Source organism: Apodemus sylvaticus, chromosome 5 (genome assembly GCF_947179515.1).
Source record: "Apodemus sylvaticus chromosome 5, mApoSyl1.1, whole genome shotgun sequence".
Lineage (NCBI taxonomy): Eukaryota > Metazoa > Chordata > Mammalia > Rodentia > Muridae > Apodemus > Apodemus sylvaticus.
In genome coordinates this window covers 125,933,082-125,957,450 of record NC_067476.1, presented here as the reverse complement: position 1 = coordinate 125,957,450, position 24,369 = coordinate 125,933,082, and the positions used below count along the sequence as shown (strand labels likewise).

General features: G+C 39.6%; 2 protein-coding genes across 7 annotated transcripts in view; one reads left to right on the top strand and one right to left on the bottom strand.

Moving 5' to 3' along the window:
* The window catches only part of Kif16b (kinesin family member 16B), a 289,898-nt gene that overhangs the window by 85,303 nt on the left and 180,226 nt on the right, over window positions 1-24,369 (top strand). The gene's annotated exons all lie outside the window — the stretch shown is intronic.
* On the bottom strand, window positions 16,553-22,455 carry LOC127686431 (60S ribosomal protein L9-like). The gene is made up of 2 exons (XM_052184652.1): window positions 22,429-22,455; window positions 16,553-17,166 (listed from the first exon to the last, which is right to left on the bottom strand). Exons 1-2 carry the CDS (start codon window positions 22,453-22,455, stop codon window positions 16,639-16,641), a joined length of 555 nt encoding a protein of 184 aa, XP_052040612.1. The 3' UTR covers window positions 16,553-16,638.

Here is a 24,369-nt window from a genome sequence, read left to right as displayed (position 1 = left end):
GTAAGCAATTGCCTCCAAGCCATGGCTATTTCTTTTAGCCAGGCAGAGGTTATTTTTGTTAAATGAGAGATTAATGACCATGATTGTAGGAGGAAACTCCAGGTCTGTTTTAATTACTTAGAATTCTTCCTCATTTTAGACATGCATCTCCTATAACCTAGACAAAGGTCTCAACCTACTCTGCCAGCCAATCCAGAATGTTCTTTAATACCATTATCCATCAATAGCAGCCTCTTAATGAAATGATTTCTATTTACCTTATTATTATTTATTATTGTTATTTAGAGAGTACATCCTTCTTCATAAACTGCAGGATCATAGAGGCAATACACCTCATGTGCTTTGTCACCAGGTCAGGAGCCTTATACAGTTTCAAAGACAGTTTCTCATGCTCTGTCTACTGTGATTTCAACTCCAACCTGCTTTGTTAGGAGTGTTGACTCTTCCTCCTGTCTTCTTCAGGGCATGAGAATGCTGTGTGTGGTTTGAATAACTCCAAACTTGCTTATAAAAACAAAGATTACAAGTGGGGCCTGTGGAAGCCCCATGGCCAAAGCCTTCTCCCACTCCTCTGGCCAGGCTCTTTTTTATTTTTTTCTTCTTGTTTTAAACAAAGGTAGAGTTACGAGAAGGAAGTGACTTGGTCTTGGTGTTCTAGAGTTAGAAGCAGGCTGGGATATATCCCTCTGCTAACCTGACACTTCTTAGTTGTGACTTAGTTACCTTTAGCAATGACATTTAAACAGTTATCTACTTAGAAACAAAGTTCACCTCACCTTGATGAAGAGAAAATGGTGAACTCACATGTTTCAGAGCATAATTTTAACATATAGACTTCAAAGACAAGATATACCAAAACTAGTAGATATTATGTGAGTTTCATTTGCATTTAAATTATTATTCCTCATAGTTTTTGAAAGTTGTTTTAGAACAAATGGCTTGCTTGTATTTATTATTATATTAAGCCAGAGTGATTTTTTTTTTAATTTTCTAAATTCTTTGTTTATATTCCAAACCGCTTTCCCCTTTCCCAGTTCCCCCCTCCCCATATGTCCCATAAGCCTTCCCTACACCCATACTCCAATCACCTTCAATTTTCTTTGTCCTGATACTCCCCTGCAATGCTAGATCAAGCCTTTCCAGTATCAGGGCCCTCTCCTTACTTCTTCACGGGAGTCATTTGATATGCTACTTGTGCCTTGGGTATTCAGAGCTTCTGGGCTAGTTAATATCCACTTATCAGTGATTGCATTCTATGTGTATTGTTTTGTGATTGGGTTACCTCACTTAGGATGATATTTTCCAGTTCCAACCATTTGCCTACAAATTTCATGAATTCATTGTTTTTAATTGCTGAGTAGTATTCCATGTGTAAATATACCACATTTTCTGTATCCATTCCTCCATTGAGGGTTCTTTCCAGCTTCTGGCTATTATAAATAAGGCTGCTATGAACATAGTGGAGCATGTGTCCTTATTACATGCCGTGATTTTTTTTTTTTTTGTTAAATTTAACAGGAATTCTCTAAATGTCTTCAGAATCACAAAGTAACAATAATTTTTTTTTTTAAAAGCAAACTATCAGAACAAAAGTAGTGACAACCAAATGTGTATTTTCTCAGAAAGCTAATCTTTTCATATTTTGCATATTGTACAAGGAGGCTTGTCACGTTAACAAGTGGCAGTCCTGAGTTTGGGCAAAGCCATTGTGCTTTAAGAGCAACCCACATTCTTGGTTTACAGTTTTCATTTATCATGAGAATAGTTGGAGGAGAAGCTGTGCTGTTGGGAATGGTTTGGTTTTGGCCACTAGATGGCACTGCAGTTAGGGAAAACAAACCCCATAGCTCTTAACTAGGATCTTTGTCAGTACTGCTGTCTGAAAGGCCAGGTTGTACTGCTAAAGGGAATTGAATGAATGGCTGCCAGTGATTTCTGGACAGAGTCCGAGAGAGACAGATTTTGGACATTCTAGCATTAGGGATTATTTAGCTGGTGCTTTCTTGAAGCCACATTGAAACCTGATGCAGAGATGTGAACACATCTTCATATTCTGGAGTCTCCATTCCCATCCTTCTGAAACAGTTTTTCTGAAACTGCTTTAAGGAAAGAATAGCAGATGTGGCTTTACATTTTAATAGTGGCTTTTAAGGTGTGTTATGGGTGGTCGTTCTGATCAACTCTTCTTAGAAAGCTGGCCTGCTTTCTCCCTTTTCATGCTTCCTTCCCTCCCTGCCTTCCTTCTTCCCTTCCTCCCTCCCTCTCTCCCTCCCTCCCTCCCTCCCTTGTTCCCTCTGTCCCTCCCTCCCTCCCTCCCTCCCTCCCTCCCTCCCTTCATCCCTTCCTCCCTCCGTTCCTTCCTCCCGTGCTTCCCTTTTTATTTACTGTTTTTCCTCACAAGAATCATTTTTCAATGACTGTTTACACCATACTTTCTTCATCTTTGGCTTTAGGGAGTTTTAAGAAAATTAAAACTTCCATTGTCTTGTGTCCTTGTTCTGCATCATTCCTTGCCTGTTTGAGGCTGTCCACATTAGTGCATGTGCTGAGAGAGAGAGAGAGAGAGAGAGAGAGAGAGAGAGAGAGAGAGAGAGATAGTTCTTTTTGGATTCTTCTATTGAGAGCCATGAGTCTTCTAGAAGAATGCTCAGATTAAGATTTTTTCCCCCAACTCTGTTGTTGTTTACATGGAAACAGGCAGAAGGCACAGGTACACTGCAAGGTGGCAGAAAAGAATGGTGAAAGCCACCTCACTTAGGCAGTTGGTGGCCATGTGAGATGGGTGACATATTTAGACTCTGTCATTCAGTCTCAAGATCTATGCACTGGGGCCCATAGTATTTCATTAGGTTTTTGAGAAAGGAGGGACAGCTGTGAAGCTGCCTTGATGTTGGGAGTCCTGAGCAGGGGAGAGAAGGCTTTCTCAGGGCTTGAGCAGAGAGGCATCTGTTCACCTAGGGAGCTGAGGCTGTTGGGGACACTAGGGAGTGTAGTGTAGTGTCAGGGGACAGACGGCCCAGCTATAGAAAGGGTGTGACCAGCAGACCTTCAGTTCCTGGTTAATACTTCTTTTTCTTCATTACTGCTTGAAAGAAAATAGTGAACTAATTTAAATTCTGGTCATATATTCTGAAGACGCTTTTCTCGTTTAGTTTCATTATCTGAACCATCAGTATTTCTTTTGAAGTGTCTAAGTAGTGTATTGAAATTTCTTACTCATTTCTCTCATCTCACATTGAATTAATGACAGAGTAGTCGAAGTGGATGGAGTCTTAGGGCTGATCTTATCCAACCTTGTCACGATGCTCTGGGAGTCCAGAGCCTACACACAGGGTTTCTGCTGCAGCTTCTCAGGATTGCATAGGGAATGGGGGTTCAAGCTGAAGTCAGAATATTACTCTCTGATTCCCAGTTCAGCATCCTTCATAGAAGTGACCACTCTGGTGTGTTTCTGAGTCCCTCTCTACTTCACAGGATGCATTAGACTTTATTATATCAAAAACCTGCAAATAAATATGCATAAACTTTTAGGAAGTGTTTGAAATTTTTCAGCATTACTCTAGAAGAACAAGTAAGCTCCTTCTGTGAGTGTGGGGGTACCAGATTAAACCAACTAAAGGGGATTTTGTAGCTGTGAGGCAGGAGGGAAGAGATGCCTTCAGATGTGGGAGGAGGGAACACCTGTGAAATTAAAGTCAGCAGGGTTGCCTTAGAACGTTCAGAAATCTCCAACATTCCCTTTACTTTTGCTCTCAGCCTATTTGTTCTCTGAGAGGATTTATGTTTGGTGCTAAGAGAAATGTCTGTCTTTAGATTTGGTGTGCAAGGTTATGAACATGTGGGGTTTTTTTGAAGTGATTCTTTACAATGAAAGTGCTCTTGAGTTCTTTTTAGTTTTCTTTATTTTCTTTTTTTGCAGTTATTCAAAAGGTGGTGTTCTCAAACCATTCCACAATCTAGTGAGGGGTGGGAAGGCATTCTCAAGCCAAACCCTAATCGAGAAGCTATTGGACAGTTAATGACTCCAGGGAGTGGGGGAGTCAGTTTTCTTTAAGGGTGTGGCTCCTCATAGGTGGATCATACTCTAGTGGATCCTGTAAGTGGGTCCTTATGGATAGTACAAATTGGGTCCATAGGTTATTAAACTATAAGAAAAGGTGCGGTGTTCTGGTTAAAGGCAACCCCTCTCTTAGAGGATAACGGCACTCCAGTGTGAGTGTTTGGCTTAGTTCCTTGGAGTTCGCACACCCTTTTTATCAGCTGAGTATTGATGCGCGTTCTTTAGGCTCCAAGGCTAGCCGTCCAGTATCTATTGAAAACTCTGTTCTGTGGTAATGATGGCTCTTGCTCAGGAAAGCGTACATGGACTAGGTTGGCAAGGCTAGGGCAGGATGTCAAGTCAGTAGGCAGTACTTGACCTCTATCTACTAACTACAGAGACAAGCTATAGTGGGTCACTACAGAGACCAGTGACCATACTGGGAAGAGAGACTGTTGGAGGTTTTCTCTGCCTTTTCTCAAATTTGTCTTCTGGGCTCTTGACATGGGGTTATGTATACGTAGAGTCCTGGGAGAAGTATGGTCCTGCCTATCATTGACCCACTGTCATCTCATATCCAGTCCCTTGCAAGATAACTTGTCAGAACTGTGTGGACTCTGGGAAACTAGTTCTTCTATGTGGCCTCCTGCCCTCTCTGCCGCCTTCTTCCAGAATGAAATTCCTAGGGATATTCTAATTATTTGGAGACATTGTTTCAACAGTTTGATATCCAAAAGCAGAGGTGCATGTTTCTTTAGAATAAGTTTTGTAATACTGTGGTACCACTGGCAGTTGTGAAGGTTAAAGCAGTCCTCAGTCTGTGTGGGGCTCTTTCCTTTGTGTCTGGTCCTAGACCCTTTACACTGTTACTGGTGAAGTTATACACAATTAAAGTTCAATTTCCACCCTCCCCACCGTTCTATGCTATAGTGCAGGGGTAAGGATGGTAGTTAATGTCCACCATGACCTGAGTTTGGTGCTGAAGCCTGGCCTGATCACTCCTTATCATTTGAGCCTCAGTTTTCTTCTTATACCTGGGTCTAGCAGCCGCTACTACCTTAACGTCATGGTCCATGTACAAAGATAGTGTATATAAAGTACTCTGCATAGTGTCTAAAGAGATCTACAGGCTTCTCTTATTAAGAAACAGATGGTAAGTAATTTAGAGTATGTGGGCCACATGTCTGTCTCAATTACTCCAATTTCTACAGGGAGACAGGGCACAGACATCTTCAGGGAATAAACAAATGGACAGGACTGTGTCAATAATTGTTTTTAAAAATAGGCAGAAGGTTAAATTTAGTCTTCAGACTGTATGTCAGCAAACCCTGGCTTAGAAGATAAAATGATCAGTAGATAATAGCAGAAATGGTTCTAGTTTTTAAAATACATGTTCATATTCATATTTATGTGAAAAGAGATGTGGATTTAGAACTTGTGATATTTTTTGATGTATTTTACTCTATTTGAAAATAGTAAGCTTGGTTAAATAATGCTTTTACCTCCGAAGCTTACATAATTGCAAAACACAAAAATCTGTTTTAAAATGTTCTTTTTAAATTAATTGTGTGTGTGTGTGTGTGTGTGTGTGCGCACGCACGCGCACGCATGCATGCACATGTGTGTTAGTGTACCTCACATGTGTGTGAATGCCTGAAGAGAACAGAGAGCGTTGGAACTCCTGGAGTTGGAGTTCTAAGTGGTTTTTGTGAGCTTCCTGACATGAGTGTTGGCCACTGGACTTACATCTTCTGGAAGAGCAGCATGTTCTCTTAACTAATGAGCCAACTTTCTATCCCCATGTAGCAAAACTCTAAATGAGTACGTACCAGGGTTCATATAGAACATTCTCAGGGTCAGGTATGTTGAGCTTACTCTGCTGTCTCTCAGTGAGGTCAGAATATGTAGCAGTGTGACTTATTTGTGGTTGTTTTTTGATATTAGCAAATAATCTTTTCTCTCATTTTTTCTCTAGGTAGCCTAAGTAGATGTTTATCAATTTTTATGGATCTTCTCAGAATAACAGAGTTTGGTTCTTTGGGTTTTTTTGATTGGATTTCTGTTTTTATTTGTATGCTATTTTCATCATTTTAATTTTCTGCTTTTTATTTAGATTTTTCTTTCTCTAGTTTCTTAGGAATATTGCATGACTCATCTTTCTCCTTTTCTAGTGTGATCCTGTGTTATACAGGTCTCTGTAGGCTCCCTTGTTGCTCATCATGAACATTTTAATGAGTTACGTTTCCATATTTCTTTAATTTAAAATATTTGATTCCTTTGGTATTTCTACTTTAATCTATATATTTCTTTAAAATGTTTTGTTTAAGCTTTCTTTAAAATGTGTGTTTGGGATATGTTTTTCCTTTTCTCTTTTTAGATATCTGTTACTGATTCAGCAGTTATTATATGACATCATTCTTTCATGTCCATGAAGCTTGCTTTATGGAGGATTTTGTACCTGGACTTTGTCTGCTGTGTGGATTCTTCTTTCTTCCACCCTTCTCCATCCTTTTTCTTCCTTCCTTTCAACCCCCTAACACTAGATAGGAGAGAAAAAAAAGGGTAGAGCAGAATCATTATCATTACTATTTCCTGCTGATTAGGGATATCAAGTTTCTAGGGGCAAGTTTGATCTTCGCCCATCAGGTGATCTAATTTCTTCTTGTTCTTTCTTCTTTGTGCACGACTACTTAACAAACTGTGACCAATGACAACCAACCAACAACCCACCACTACTAACAACAACCCACCTATGGGGCTCTAGCATTTATATGCCCTCTAAAAAGTTCCCAGGATTCCAAATGTCACACAATCACAGAAACTATCTGCAGCTGGCAAAATCACCCCCCTGCTAGAGCATGGGGCAAATTATAGTCAGCTGCTGAGAACAGTCTGAAGCAGCCCCAAACCTCATACCTGGGATTAAAATGAAACATTCCCATAATATTTGTTTTTCAAATAAACCAAAATGTTCACTGCAGAATATTCCATCTGAGTTTCAGCAGAATGCATAATCTGTCTGAAATAGATAACCCTGTTGATGCCCTTCTACATCTCTCTGTGATTTTTTTTTTTTATTATATGAAGTATTCTATAACTAGACCCAGATTCATTTGATCAATGGTGCTGTAGAATACAACTGTATCCTTACAGATGTTTTGGCAACTGCACCTGTCTTTTAAAGATATATGTTAGAGGTTTCTACCTTTCTGTGTGGGTCGTATCGTGTTTTCTTGCTATAATACAATATCTGGTGTCGACTAGTGTATGAAAGAAAGGATCTTATCTTACAATTGGGAGGATGAGACATCAAGGTTAGGCAGATTCACTTGTTTGGCCTTTGTTGTGTGACTACACTCTAATGACATCATGCGAAAATGTGGGCTAGAGGAGCAGGACACTCACGTGGTAAGACAGAAAGCACAACAGAAGTTGGAGCAGGTTTGCTCTTCCTACAATTATTTGCTTGCTGCCAAATAGCTGTGGCTCTATGAGAACTATTGGTTGTGAGCATGCTATGTCAGAAACCTAAATGGACCTGGTTGTGTCTTTCTACAATGACCAAATATATTGATTAACAATAAAGTCATAAGATATGGTGGTTTCATTAGCAGAATCACTTTCCTTGGTCAAAGCAAATACATTCTTTTATTCCAATATAAATTACTAATATTAACTCTCTGCTTACATATATCTTATATATGTCATATATATCTATTTACATTTATATATGCATGCATGTGGGTGTATGTCTGTTATAGAATGGGTACCAAGACTTAAAGAAGCAAGGAGTTTCAGTGGTAAAGAGTTGAGCTACAGAACAAGGTTAAGTAAGGGTCAAGGCTAAATGGGATCAAGCCAAGTCAAAGCTTTGGGACAGTTATGAGCTCTCTGCCTCTTAGCCCTTGATGCATATACCAGGTGGTGAGATTACAGGTGAATGGGGCCTTCTTCACCTCAGTGCTATGGGGTCAATGTGAGGACATTATACTTTCTTTGGTCTGGAGTGTCTTCATACCTTTTTGGACTTGGTTTTTCAGATATGTTTTTATGTATTCATGTGCCTATACAACCTCAATACTTGCTAATAAATTTACAGCGTAATACCCTTTCTAGTCCTAGGAATTAGTCATTTATTACTTTCTGCTATGTTGGTGATGCTGGACAAATTGTACTGTTCACATGCCACCAAAGGGCAGAGTCATCTCCATCCTCCACATGGAATCCAGTGCTGCTTGTAAAATGGAGTCTCTCAGGGCAAATCTTAGTCTGCCACAAACAAACCAATACTGTTTACACAATATGGAGCAATTTAGAGCAGGGTACAACCCAATCTCAGCATTGCCTCAATCCCTTTTGAGGGTGGTGTTCCTAGTGACATAATCACCTTGTTTTAAATTCCACTTCCTGAAGGCGTCCATCTCTTCTCATCAGTGTATGATCATTGACATTGAAGGTGGTTATTGATGTAGTTAGTGCAATGACTCTCATACTGTCACTTTCTGTTTGTTGCTGTGTTTTTATGCATATTTTTGTTTTCCACACCTTTTCTGCTCTGTTTTTCTAATGAAACATTTTTTATGATCACTTGTTCCTCTTTGTTCTTACCATGTCAGTTATACTTCTTTTGAAAAGTGCTCTGGAATTTGCAGCTAATCCAAGTTCGTTTTGCAGTAACATGACACTCCTTTATGTTCAAGTCTTTTCCTGAGGATACAAGCCTTCTTAATTCACCACCATTCTTGGTGTCCTGTGTCTACCTCACACAGGTGTATGCACGGTATGTATGATATGTGAAAGTGGATGTATTGGGGCTGTTTTGAAAAAAAAAACTGTTTCCTGTTTTATCAGTTAAGAATTAGCTAAGTGAGATTCCGCCCCCCCCCCCATATTCCTTCTCTACTGCTTGTCTTTTTTGTAGGTCATTTCTGAATCATAATTTTAATGCTTTCTGAAGCACAAATAGTCTACAGAAAATACATCCCCCCACTTTTTTTTTTATCTGAACAAATTTTATAAGTTTTTAGTTTTTCTGCCTTTGGAGAACATTTTCATAGAAAACTACATCTCAGTTGCTCATATCTTTCCTTAGCACATTGTTCCAGTTTGCTTTTCTATTGCTATGGTAAAATGCTGTCCAAAACTAACTACAGGATGAAATGGTTTATTTTATCCTAGAAATTATAGCCCATCATGGAGGAGAAGTTAGGGCCAGAACTGAAGACAGGGCCATGGAGGTCTTGGAGGAGAAGTCAGGGCCAGAACTGAAGACAGGGCCATGGAGGTGGGGCAGGAATGAAAGCAGAGGCCATGCACAGGCACTGTTCACTGGCTCGCTTTGCATGGCCTGCTGAGCCTGCTTTCTTATACAGGATGATTTACTCAGCAGCCTCTGCTCATAATGCTTTGGCCCTCCAACATCAATCATAACATTAATCATTAATCAAGAAGAACCCCATACAAACTTCCCCATAGGACAGTATGATGGAGACGTTTTCTCATTGCCTAGATGATCATGGTTGTGTCATGTTGACAGAAAACTGACTAGCATACATATTAACTACTCACCCGCATTCTCCTAGTGTGGGTGGCATCTGTGTGGTTTCAGATGTAGTTTTGACTTCTTCCTCTACTGGTTACTTACCATGGACTTCTTCCAGAAATGTTTCTCTCTCTCAGATTTTTTTCCTAAGGATTGCACACTGTTGTCCATACTTTTTTTTAATGTTGTTTTGATTTTTTCTTTTTGTCCCATCTTGAGCTTTCCATTTCTATGGTTTGCTGTCTGACATTAGAATGGGAGAAGCCGTCAGTTGTTTTCACGACTATCTCTTATGATCTTTTGCTTTCTTTCCTACTGATCTACACATATGTCACATCCACTGTGACTCTTTCACGGCTCTCAGATGCTTTGTTCTGTGTATGTTTTCCACACCATCTGTGGCTTTGTCATCTTTGTTTTTCAGGTTGGGAAGTTCCTGTTGTAGTATGCTCAGGTTTACAGGTCATTTCTTCAGCTGGGTCCAATTTGCTAATAAGCTACCCAAGGCACTAAGGCAGTTCCATTGCTATTACCCATTGAGTTTTCTTGTTTTTAATTTGTAACATCATTTCCTATTATTTCATAGAATTATAGTGTTTCTGCTTTGTTACATATGTTCACATATGGTATACTTTTTCATTTGCATATGTTCTTTTACATACCTTAGTCTGATAATCTCAGCCTTTTGGACAGATGTATGGATCCCTGATGCAACATTGTTGACATAGACATTGAAGCCTGTCTTTGATCCTTTTCCCATATTTTCAAACTGTTTATTTTCTTTCTTTATATGCCTTGTGTGGTTACTTTCTGTGTGCTGGGTACCCAGGAATGAACTATGATAAAAGATGGACATATTATTCTTGGTAAGAGGGCTGTGGTAATGTGCCTGTGGTGATACAGTGGCACACTGTGGGGGAGTGCGAGCATTCTACAGTGTCTGTTTAGGTCTCAGTTTTGAGGTGCCCAGTGCCCCATAGGCCCATGATTTTTATACATTCTGCCTTAGGTAGGCAGGACAGCTAGAGAGAGCTGGAGTTATTACTCCTATTCTCCAGGCAGGTCAGGCACTGAGATAACTGGCCAGTCACTCTCCAGTAAAATGAGTTCTCTGGGTACAGGTCTAGTTAACAAGCCCACAATTCTCAGTGGTATTCCACTTGGTTTGATTTCCCCTGCTCCTGTTGCAAGTGTAAGAAAGTCCATCCTGTTTTCTATGAGAACCCTTGGGATAATAATCACTAAAGCCTGTTTTCACCTGCAAGGCTTCAGGACCCACTCCTTGGACCTTTACTCCAGAACTTGCCCACACTGAGGTTATATAGTTGGATCGTCCTCCACTGTTCTGTCCCACTGGGATTTCCAAAGTAGCTGTCTACACTGGGAAGTACCTGCTCTGTATCCATGGTGTGTAGCTACAATTTTGTAGTTGACCTGGAAGGAGTTGTTGATATTTCAGTTTTTCGTCTTTGTATGTGTTATTAATTTAGTGCTGGACTAGAAACTGGATTTTTGAGGCCCAGCCCTTTTGTTCTTTGAAGTATAGACCAAGGTGGGGGAGTCTCATGGAAACCCTTGCCTTTGATAAGGAAGCATGTGTCCATGGTAGTGCTGTGAGCTAAGACAGCTCCTCCAGCTGCACCCTGCTCCTCTGGCAAGTGACATATCCTTTCCTGTTTTGGTTTCCACTGGTCCTCTCTGGTTAGTAGTCATTGCCTCGGCCTACTGTGTGCCAGGTAGTCCCTAAAGCACAGACAAAGAAAGATGAGGCAGGTAAGAGCTTGACCCTGGGGAGTGTCTTTTTTTTTTTTCTTTTTAAAGTCCCTTAAATTTAACAGAAAAGGGAAAAAAATAGAAGTAAAAAAGAAATGGTTTGTCTATTCTCTAAAAATAACTAAGGTCTATTTATTTATTTATTTATTTATTTATTTATTTTTTTAAGTAAGAGCAGGAAGAGCTGTTTTCAGCTTTGGTTGTGCAGAACTTAATACATGACATGATTAAATGAGTGTTGAGAATATATGTAAAGTCGGGTGTTAGATGCTTGTTGAATGGCCTAAAAGTGTGTGTGTGTGTGTTTCTTAAATGTCACCTTTAGTTATTTGAATATTTTGAAATAATTCTTGTAGAGATTTTGCATATACATTCATGTTTATAGGAATATGGATAGCTACTGCAGCATGTAATCTGTTAAAACCAATTAAAATAATGAATAGTGAATAGTACATGGACCTTGAAGCATCTTTACATAGTATTTAAAGGATACACTTTCTTGTTGATCAAGCTGAAGTAATGGAATGGGATAGCTATGGCCACTTCCCCAAACCCAGGGGCTGTATATTTTTGCTGCATTCATGTAGAGCTGTTTTTAGTTTTTAATTATTAGTATTTTCATATTGCATGCATCTGTTGGTTTGTGTATTTTGTGGAGCTAGGGATTAAGTTCAGATGAGTCAGTTCTGTTAGAGAACCTTTTGTCTTTCCATTCATTGCAAATAAACATCAGTACATCCCTCAGTTGTGTAGAATTTGTTGTGGTTTTATCTAGATGGGGAGAATAGGCTAGAATAAATGGTGACTAGAAACCATTTATTGTACAGTGGTGAGCATTCTTTCTTGCAGGAGCAGGAAATGCTTTTCTGTCTGGCGTTAATCCTCTTGAGGCTTCCTTTGCAGTAAGGCAGGAGTTCTTATCTCCTCCACATTTATTTTTCAGTAGCTGGGAACCTGCATGAATACCTGACAGTTCAGTGATTTACTAAAGGTCATTCCCAGAATTCATTGTAGTTAGAAGCTCAGCTCCTGACCTCTCTTCACAGAGCCCAAAGTTCAACCCATTTGCTCTCCTGTGTCTGATAAATATTCAGCTTGAACAGGTTCTCAGAGAGCATGGAATTAATCTCTAACCCTTGGCAAATGACATTTTATTTCATTTTGAGAACCAACACTTTTAGACAGTTAGGAGTATGAGTGTGGAGGAGTAAACAGAGGATCTGGACTAAGTTCACTGAAGGAGATCTTCACAGTGGGGTCAGGGTGCACAGGTCAGCGATTGACTTGGGGTGAGGTGTACTTACCTGGTGCAACAAGAGAAAGGAGGAGGCTGCTCTCAGAAGCCTTGTCCATTTGCTAACAGACATTTGCCTCCTTGAATGTACAGAGTTCGTGTTAACTATGCTTGGTCATACATTTAGTATTTGTACAAGATGGGATGTTTATTGTCTTTTAAATGTTGATATTTTAAGATAAATTCATATTACTTTCAAATAATGTTAGACTCTAAAATCAGAGAGCTTTGGTATTTACTATCAACCTTGAAGAAATCACTGGTAGTCTCTTTAATTCTGGATAATTTTCATTTCTCTATGAATTTGCATATTCAGCTTATCATGCAATTTTTTCTAGTTTAATATGTTTTTGTGCTTATAAGTTTTTCTTTGATCATTTTATTATAATCTTTTGCAATAAAGCCAGGCAAATACATTTCAATGCAATTTAAATATTTTTTTTGTATCCACGAGGCTCTAATTATTTAAAATTTCTTCCAGAGTGAATTATGATTATAATTATTAGTGGCACACTCTTTATCAAAGCAACATAAGTAGGATGCATTTTGATAACTAATGATTAAACATTAGAAATGCTGTTGCAAGTGTGACATTTAGCTAAAGGAAACTGGTACACCATTCACAGGGACATCGGATGATAGACTGGAATAAACTTGGATAGGGCAGTTCAAGCCGATTGATGCTGTGAGAAGGAGATCTGCTTTAGCGTGGTCCCTAGATTCTAAATCTTTCTAGGTCATCAGATGATAGTCACATTGTGATCTTTCATTAGAATCTGTTTTTATAATTTTGTGTGCTGGTAGCTTGTGAGTTGTGATACCATGAAAGAAACTAACCTCCCTCCTAGAGCAGCCCTCAAATGCCAATAGCTACTCTCTGTGAGAGGGATTTTGTGCCGACTCCTCACCTTTACCTTGGGCTTTTGTCTGACTTGGCCTGTGCAGGCCTTCTATATTGCTGTTACAGTCTCTGTGAGTTCATGCGTGTACTTGCCCTGTATTGTCTGGAAAGTATTTTTTCCTTGAAGTTATCGAATATCTCCAGCTCTTATACTTTTCCTGACTCTTCCACATAGATTTCTGGGTGTTGTCTTTGGGTTGAGGACTCCACAAGTCTTATTCTCTGTATGTTGACCAGACAGATATGTCTCTGTGTTAATTTGTATCTACAGCAAGAAGCTTCTCAATGAGGGCTGAACATGCACTAACCTCTGGGTGTAACAATTAGACATTAGGATTTATTTTATTGTTATGTTTACCAGTCCATTACTAGTGGGTTTTCCTTTAGGGTCTGAGACATGTCTAGCTTTAGTTCTTGGCTCCATTGACAGTATTAATTATGGGTTCCAAATTATGAAGTGTACCTTAAATAACAAAAACAAGCAAGCAAGCAAACAAAGAAAACCTAAAGTATTGGCTACGTTTGTAACATCTAAGCCACTATTATACTAGTAGGTATGTCTTGCCAGGCATATTATTTATAGTAGCTTAAAGAACTCACAGCTTGGTGTCATTGCTGATTATTTTTCTCTTCTAATGGTAGGAATCATGCCTTCTACCACCATGAAAGCTAGCCAGTACAGATGATGCTTTCAGTTGCATACTCCCTTAGTTAATGCTCTATTGCTGTGAAAACACACCATGAATACAGCACCCCTGTAAGGGAAAAAAACAGTTAATTGGGTTTTGCTTATAGTTTCAGAGGTTTATAGTTTCAAAGGTTTAGTTTATTATCCTCATGGTGGGGAGCATGGTGGTACACAGACACTGTAGCTGAAAATTCTATATCTAGATCCATAGGGATCAGAGAGAGAGAGAGAGAGAGAGAGAGAGAGAGAGAGAGAGAGAGAGAGAGAGAGAGAGAGAGCTAGGACCTGGTATAGGATCTTAAAACCTCAAAGCCCACCCCAATAGCACATTTCCTCTTTGATGAGGATGTTTTTTGTTGTATAGAATCTTTTGCATTAGCCAGGTGGTGGTGGCACACACCTGTAATCCCAGCACTCTGGGAGGCAGAAGCAGGCAGATCTCTGAGTTTGAGGCCAGCCTAGTCTACAGAGTGAGTTCCAGGACAGCCAGGGCTATACAGAGAAACCCTGTCTAGGAAAAAACCAAATTAAAAAAAAAAAAAGAAAAGAAAAAGAAAGATAAAAGAATCTTTTGCATTTTATGTGGTTCCATTTGTCAGTTGTTATGCAAATCTGGGATATACAAATCATGCTCAGAAAGTCTTTTCCTGTGCCAATGGGTTCAAGTTTATTCTTTATTTTTGTCTGTCAGATTTAGGGTATCAGGTCTTAGGTTGAAGCTGAGTTTTTTTTTTTTTAACATTATTATTATATTATATATACAAGGTAAGAGATGTGTATCTAGTTTCATTCTTTTATTACATGCAGCCCTCCAGTTTGATCAGTACTATTTGCTGGAGATCCTATCTTTTCTTAGTGTGTATTTATGACATATATATATATATATATATATATATAAAGTATCCATGTACACGGACTTATGTTTGGGTCCTCAGTTCTATTCCATTGAACAGCATGTATACTTCTATACCAGTAGCATACTGTTTAGTTAATTGATTGATTGACTAATTAATTTGTTTATTTTATTGTTGTATCTCTGTAGTATAGCTTAAAATCAGGACTGGTGATATCTCTAGTAGTTGTGTTTTCCCCTCAGGATTGTTTTAGTTATCATGGTTTGTGTGTGTGTGTGTGTGTGTGTGTGTGTGTGTGTGTGTGTGTTTCAACATGAAGTGTAGATACTTTTTTCAATTTCTGTAAGTGTTTGTATTGGAAATTCGGTGATGATTGTGTGCAGTCTCTAGGTTGCTTTTGGTGTCTTTTCACAGTTTGGCTCTCTCAGTCCATGAATATGGGAGATCATTCCTCTTCTGATATCTTCTTCAGTGTATTAAAGTTCTCATTGTACAGGTTTGTTTTGCACTTCCTTAGTTAGATTTATTCCAAGATGTTTAATTTTTTTAGGCCATTGTGAATGGCATTGTTTCCTTTAATTCTTTTTTTTTTTTGGTATGTTTGGTATTTTTGTACTAGGAAGGCTACTGGATTTGTGTGTTAATTTTATATCCTGCTACTTTGCTGAATGGATTGATCAGCTGTAAAAGTTTTTAGGTGGAGTCTTTAGGGTATTGTATGCATACAGTCCTATAATTTGCAAATGAGTATATTTTGACTTCTCGCTTTCCTATTTGTATTTCCTTTGTCTCTTTCACTTGTCTTACTGCTCTAGCCAAGGCTTCAAGTATTATATTGAACAAGTATAGAGAGAGTGGACATTCTAATCTCATTTAATGGAAATTCTTTGCATCTCTCTCAGTTTAAAATGATGTGGTTAGATTGTTGTAAATTGTTTTTATTGTGCCGTGATCTGTCCCATGTATTCTTAATTTTTTTCAGGACATTTGGTTATGAAGGGGTGTTGGACTTTGTCAAAGGTCTTTTCTGTATCTCACAAGATGCTGCAGTTTCTGTCCTTTAGTCTATTTATATGGTGAATTACATTTACTGATTTATATAAGTTGAACCAACCCTGCATCTCTAGGATGAAGCCTACTTGATCATAGTAGATAATCTTTTTTATGTTCTATTGAATTTAGTTTGCAAGTGTTTTATTGAGAACATTTTTGTGTATGTTAATCAACTTTTTGGCCTGTGGTTTTTCTTTTTCTTTTGTTGGGTCTCTGTCTGGCCTTCTTATGGTACTACTAGCTTCATACAAAGAATTTGGAAATATTCAGTTTCCTATTTTACAGAAAAAGTTGAGGATAATTGGTATTGTCTTTTTTTTTTTTTTTAAGATCTGGTAGAATTCTGCATTGAATCCATCTGTCACTGCATGCTTTTTAGTTGGTAGATTTCTTTCTTTTTTTTTTTTTTAAATATATAAGTCCTTTATTGTCCTCAAAGAGCCCAAATTGTATTCATGATCAGGATCTTGTTTCTGGAGCTGGAAACTGAGGCCTCACTCGTCAGCCTGCTGCACAGTTCCCTTCTCAGACACATAGATACCATCCAAGAACTTCCTGATATCCTTGTTTTTAACTGTTGTGGCTTGCTGAATAAGAGCGGCTGAATTTGAAACAAGTTCAATATCATTTCCGTCAAGGATTAACTCATCCTTCTGGGTCCGAACTCTGCGGATGTATTTCTCACCCATGAAATTTTGGATTTCAACTAAAGACCCATTCTCCAGAATGATGACATTGATGGGGAAGTGAGCATACACGGACCTCATCTTGTAACGGAAGCCCAGTGTAACCCCCTTGATCATGTTCTGAACATGACTACAGATGGTTCTGACAGTGGTCAGCTCCTTTCTGTTACCCCACCATTTGTCAACCCAGAGCCTTTTCTTCTTCTTTCCAAGAAGACTCAGCTCTACATTGATGTGATTGAAGTCCCTCCGCAGGGTTCCCCTGGGGCCCTTCACAATGACTGTGCGCCCCTTCAGAGTGATGCAAAAGATCTCCTGCAGTTTCTGTCCTTTAGTCTATTTATATGCTAAATTACATTTATTGATTTATATAAGTTGAACCAACCCTGCCATTTTCTGGAATGTCGACAGTCTGTTTGCTGAGAATGGTCTTCATTCTCACAGTAGACGGGCAAAGAGAGAGTTGGTAGATTTCTATAGTTTGCATTTCTGTCTCATTGGATGTTAAGGGTCTATTTAAATTATTGTTTATTATTATTATTAGTTATTATTATTTTGATAAAGAGCCTTGGTAACTACCTCAGATTGATCCAGAACTTTTGCTCCCCCTAATTAGCCTCCCAATTGGTGGGGTCACATGTGTGAACCTTCATGCACATGATGTTATTGGTTATTGAAGCCAAGGTCCTGAGAATGGTAGCATGGGAGGTACATTCCTGGCCAGGGACGGAGAAATTTGTATTTTCTTTGACTTTAGGTTCTCTCTCTCTCTCTCTCTCTCTCTCTCTCTTTCTCCCTCCTCCTCCTCCTTCTCTCCCTCCCTCATTCCTCCCTCTCTGTGTGTGCATATATGTGTGTGTGTATGTGTGTGTGTTATGTTGAAAACATTTATTGTTTTCTAATACTAAACTACTTATATGAGAAGAACTAAGAACTAAGAGTAACCATTGCTGGGCCTTTGCTGGCTTAACATGAGTGAAGTCTGTCTGCAGCATGTCTCAGGTTCTGTGTGCTGTGCTTACAGGGAACTTGGTGTATCTAAATTCAGAGCCCCCTGACACAGGTCAGAGTCCCAGGTGCTGTCATCAGGTTGACTCTGAAGTCTGTGTGAGAGAGGAAAAGACATGCGTGTTGCGTCGTTTGGTTAGGGAGGGTTAGCTTGTTCTATATTAGAACTCTCTTTGAGTGACACTTTGAATGCTCTGGGAAGACTAGGGTGTGTTCCTTTCAGAAGAGGAGCAGTAGGAGAGCAGCAGGAAGAGGAAAGCAAGCCCAGGCTGCTGAGGTATTGCAGCTGCCTTCTCACATGACTGACCTGTAGAAATCAGAGATCTAGAAAAGATATCCTGTGGTTTGTATTCTCTGTTTGTCTCAGTCCTTAACCAAATTCTAGTTTGAAGAAAACTGATTTGGAGATGTGATTTTAAAAAACTTATTAAAGCTTTGTGCCTTTTCTGTAATTCTTTAGGCTATGCTGCACAATTCTGTGGAGTTTTATTTCTTTACATCACAGTTTTTTGTTTGTTACTGTGTCACTAGAATTGGGCATTAATGATGCTAAATTGGGAACTATTGGAAGATACCAGCTAATCAGTACTCCATCAAGAATTTGGTCTGTAATTCAGAATTCTGCTGTCTGTATCCTAAGTGTGCTTCCAAGGTATTTGTGGTTTTCAGCCACAGACACTCCTGCTTTTTAAATGCATGAATTATAAACCACCTTTACATTGGCTTCAATGGCACTATTTGGTTGTGCTTGTTTAACCTGCCAATGTATAGTGATAGGAACAATGGTTCCGTTAAGGAGATATGACATGATTTTATATCCTAATTATTGATTTCCTTTTGCAGGAAGAAGAATCCGTTGTTAGTTTTTGGAAGCTTGAGTTGTTTGTTTTAAAAGTGGAACTAAAATAATGATTAATGATGATGATAATGACAATTTTTTAAAAGTAGAGTTATTGGTTTTATGAAGTCTTGAGTTCTTTGTTTTAACTTACTTGAAGAGCGATAAAGTTGGAAACTAGTCAATTATGCACAAATGATCCCTTGTTACCATTAAAGTGTATTCTTATTACAAATTCATATAGTTTTAATTTTCTCTCTTACATTAAATTTATCATGGGATTTTTCTTTTATTCTACCTTTATGTCTTTAAATCTTGGATTTATGTTTCATTTCGAAGCTTTAATTTCTGCTTGTGTCTTGTTTTCTTATTTTTATATGAAAGCATTTTATTTATGTTAGTCATTTTGTGAAGGAATTAAGTGTTTAAGGTTATAAATTTTCCTTTGAATAAAACTTTTGCAGCATCCCAGATTTTAATACATAATAGTGAAATCTGAATAGATTTTGTATACATTTATAATTATTTGCAGAGGTAAGAGCAAGCAAATATGAATGAATTTCTATAAAGTTTGGATTTGCTTTGGGACTTCACTATCAGTGATTACTTTATTGTAGTATTATATTTCTAAATAGTGCCCCCTCCCCCTGCCGCAGGCTGTGTTTTAGTGTTGCTGTACCTAGACTGTATTGCAAGAATACAGCCCACTCTTGGTTTTACTACCCTGAGCACATTTGACATGTCTCCTTCCTCCTCTGCACTTTGCTGTCTCTGGTGTGTGGCAGTGTCCTGTCAGATGCTTCTGCTCCTCTTTGAATGGCAGCTTGGTTGCTTGTGGGATCATGCTGATTCTGCTAAGCTGAGACAGTAGGATCCATTTCCTCCTAAACTTATAGCTGAGAAGAAATCTTAGAATAATCTAATCTTGGTAAGTTTGAACTAACCCTTGTGTAATCTTTATTTACTTGTCTTCTTTGAGGCATTTTCTTAAGGACAGATTACCATGATATGTGTGCACTGGTTGTTCATGTCTCACTGTCAGATTCAGAGTAAAACAACTTGAAATTTCCTTTTAATGTAATTTACTTTTTCTTTCCCCAGTATTATTTTTTTCCCAAATTTTTATGTTCTATAATTCCTTTAAGTTAGGTGTACTGGCTAGTTTTGTGTGCCAACTTGACACAGGCTGGAGTTATCACAGAGAAAGGAGCTTCAGTTGGGGAGGTGCCTCCATGAGATCCAGCTGTGGGGCATTTTCTCAATTAGTGATCAAGAGGGGAGGGCCCCTTGTGGGTGGTACAACCTCTGGGCTGGTATTATCGGGTTCTATAAGAGAGCAGGCTGAGCAAGCTAGGGAAAGCAAGCCAGTAAGAAACATCCCTCCATAGCCTCTGTATCAGCTCCTGCTTCCTGACCTGCTTGAGTTCCTGTCCTAACTTCCTTTGGTGATGAACAGCTGTGGGGAAGTGTAAGTGGAATAAACCCTTTCCTCCCCAACTTGCTTCTTGGTCATGATGTTTGTGTAGGAATAGAAACCCCTGACTAAGACACTAGGCATTTGTGAGAGTTGAAACACATATATGCCTTTGACAGGTTTCACTCCATAGACAATAGGTAGATACTAAAATATAGATATTTTGAGTCCACATTGAAGTCTAAGAAAGATGTAAAAACAGCAATGTTTTTGACACTTACAGGAAAGACCCTTGGTACTCATGTCTTAAACTGCGGAGCCTGTAGTAGACTAACAAAAATCAGATGAGAACTAGCATAGGAGATTGTGAAAGACAAGCCTGGGTCTTGTTGCTTATTTGAAGTGGCAGCATCATTTAAACAAATTCAAACACTAGGCTGCCTTTGTGGCTCTGATGGAAGCCCCAGCATGACTTCCCTGAGGCTTCCCCACACTTGGGGTCTGAGGTCTGCTCTTCTCCCTCTGCTGTGGAATTCCCTTGAATAAAATTATATTTTTGAGTATGGTTGGGGAATTTATGAAGAAAGGCCCAGGGTCTTTGAAAAATTATTTTGTAGGAAGCCCTGACCATTCCCCAGGTACAGGATTGGCTGGATGTGACCTAAAAGTAAAGTTGTTTAGTTTTATACATGTATTGTCTTCCTGTAGTCATAAGCTTTTGAAACCAAGGAATGGATTTCTTGTTTCTTTATGTGAGTAAATATCTGAGGGTGAGTGTCTGTTGCTAAGGGCATAAGTCTCAGAAGTCAGACATATCAGTATAGCTGTAATTAAATTTATATTAAATTAGTTTGACAAGAAATCATGACTCCAGGCACTAGTTTAGAAATGATAATCATATCAGCATTAGGGTTGGTGAATAGGGAATAGGTATTTGCTCGATGAAAGTTCTAGGAAGACTTCTGAATTGATTAACTTTCGTTGTTGAAAGCAAGCAGACTGGATATTAGTTGTATTATGTTTCATCCTGGAGTGAATAAAATTGCCCTTTAGAATAAGGAAACTAATACCTTCCATTTATATAGCACCTTTCTTCCAAAGAGTTCAAAGCATTTTCTAGAGATCATCTCATTAATCTTTTTGGCTTTCATTCGGGTTGGCTATCGGAGAGTGTGGTGGGTGTGTATATGTGTGCACTGTGCATGTGCAGGCATCTACGCAGGCATTCCTTCCCTTCCTTCCCTTTGCTTTTCATTCAGTGTAGCTTAAGCTACTTTTACAATCTAATCTTGGTTAGAACTTGGCATTTTGCTAAGCCTCATGTTTTAAAAAATTGCATACCATTTTTAGAATATTAAGCCACATTTATTCATGAATGTCAAGTTTTTTCAGAAAAAGGTGAAGCTTATGCTACACATGAGCAGCAGACTATTAATCAAAGATTGATATCAGAAATGCCACAAAGATATGGGTTGCAGAAGCTTTCTGTTTAGACTTTAAAGTGTGGTTTCTTTATAATTGCCTCTGTTCATGCCCATCCTTGAGCAAGCATTTGCCTAGGTAAAGAGAACATGAGTTGTGAAAGGAGAACATTTTTTTCTAATTTAGCATTACTTATTATCTATCTCTCCATCCGCCTGTCCGTCCATCCATCCATCTGTTTATTTTGAGACAGGCTCTCTACAAATTCCTGACTGTTATGATCATAAAAAGAGAAAGAGGTGTGAGAATATGTTCTATGGTGTGGTGGAAGGGGGCACCTCAGCCGGCCTTTCCCCCTGAGGAACCAGACAAACGCCAGTATAGTATAGAATGGAGTTTATTCAGGGCATGGAGAAGGGAGTTAAGGGGGTAGTAGAGGCAGAGAAATTCAGAGAGAGGGAGAGAGTAGAGAGTAGAGAAGCAGAGGCCAGCCATGACCACGTGGAAAGAGAGGGGAGGGGAGGAGGGCCCAAGAGGGGCCCGGGAGAAGATGAGAGTGTGAGAATAAGAGATGCAAGAGGAGGTGCTGGCCAAGCAGCCCCCTTTACAGTAGGCCAGGCCTACCTGGCTGTTCCCAGGTAACTGTGGGTGGAGCTTAGAATCCTAACACAACTGTCCTAGACCTCACCAACTAACCTAGATTAGACTTTAATTCAGAGATCTGCCATCGTCTTTTTCCGAGGGCTAGGATTAAAGGGCATTGCCACCATACCACTTGCAGCTACAAGGTTTTTTTGGTCTTTTATTTTGTTTTGATTTGATTTTTTAATACAGAGCAGGCATTTCCTGAATTTCCTTGGTTGTTGGTATTTTATTTTTTCTTTTGCAGAACTTGCTTGTCTGGGCAGTTGCTTACCTGAATCTGCCTTTTCCTTTGACTCATCTTGAGCCACTAGCACCTCAGTGGCATGAAAACTGCACTGTTTTAATCTGGGTTGTAGTGGAATCAGTTAAAGAAGAAGGGTCTTCTGAAGCTGTAGGAAACTATCTCACTTTAAAACACCCATTGTGATTTATTTTCAGCTGTGCTTTGGTTGGGTGGTGCAGGTGAGCTCTTCTTTATCCCGAAAGAATAAATGAGGTTTGCTTCTATCTTTCCTGCTGCGATTTCCGGCTAGTGTGCAAGCAAGTGAAGCCACAGAGCTGCCCCTGCTTGGTTCTTGTATTGCCCATTGCAAGTCCTTGTGGATGGTAGGGATAAACTTCTTAGCCAGAGAAACCTTACTGTTATTACTCTAAACACATTGAGCAGGAAACTTCAGGGTTCCATGTTCACGATATTATTTCATATCAAATTTCATTCTGTACCCAAGATAAGAGCTAGCAGCGTTCAGTGTGACCCATTCAGGAACCGACTCTGGAATTATAAACCACACTTACGTAGAAAATGAAGGCTTTATAAGGCAAGAGCTAAGTCACTACTGCTTTACACTTTGTAACATCGCCTTCCTAGAAAATAGGCAAAGGCCTGTGCTGACATTAAACAAGAGCTTGTAGATCAGTGGCTCTCAACTGTAGGTCACAGCCTCTTTGGAGGCTGAAAGATACTTTCACAGAGGTTGCCTAACACCATTGGAAAACACAGGTATTTACATTACGATTCATAAGAGTAGCAAATATACAGCTATGAAGTAGAAATGAAATTAATTTTATGGCTGGGGTCACTGTACATAAGGAACTATATAAAACTGTCACAGCATTAGGAAAGTTGAGAATGTCTTTTGTAGATTTATTTAGCAACACGAACAATTGAAATTTATTTTTCTTTTCCAAACTTTGTATTGTTCTTCGTAAATTTCGTGTTGTGTGCCCTGATCCCACTCATCTCCCCTACCCTACCATCCTACCCTTGCAACTTATCCTTCAACAGAGAACAACAACAAAAACAAAAACCCATACCTCTTATGGTAGCTGTTGTGTGCCTCAGTGTTTCCTAGAGACTATCCTGTTGTCCACACTTCTTTCTTTGCAACTGTTTATTACCATCAGTCATTGGTTTGGTTTGAGACCTCTGGCTTCTGCTACTCTGTCAATACTGGAACCTCACTGGGACTCCTCTCAGGTATCCTGTTTTCACCTTGTGCCATGGATCTCCTGTAGTTCTGGATCTATAGGACCAGTTTCTTCATGTACTCAGCAGTGGGGTAGGTGTTAGGGTGGGCCAGTTCACAGCCACATCCCACAGCCCCGGATGTGGACCTGGGAGCTAGTGCGCATACTTCCTCTCCTATTCTTGTGCCCTCGGGCTAATGAGCCACCCCCTCCAAACAGGGCCAGCTCTACCCTGCTGCCCAGGCAAGGTGCAGGGCCTGTTCTTTCGAGTGCTGCAGTAGGTGAGGAACAGGGATACCCCTCTTACTCTGGTGACTTTCAGGCTGGTTCTCCTACATGCTATGGCAGGGAGGGGAGCATCTCTCCCTCCCCCCATTGCCACTGAAGGGCAGACAAGAGTCAGGGCCAGCTCTCTCTTGCCCCTGATCCTGTGGGGGATGGGTTGTTATTGGCCCATGCCACTAGGATCAGCTCTTCTATGCTGCCCAGGTAAGGTGCAGGGCCTACTCTCCCAAGTACTGCAGCTGTGTGAGGGACAGGGGCAGCTCTCCTGCTCTCCTGATTCCAGGGCCAGGTCTTTGCCCTGCTGCGGGTGGCATGGGATGAGGAGGGAAGGGGTCAAGGAGGGAAAAGGGTGTGTCTTTCCTGTCCACACCACCTTATGGAGATGGTAGGGCGAGCTCTCCCATGCCCATATCCCTGGGGATCTCAAGTACTGCAGCTGGATAGTGATGAGGTCAGTTCT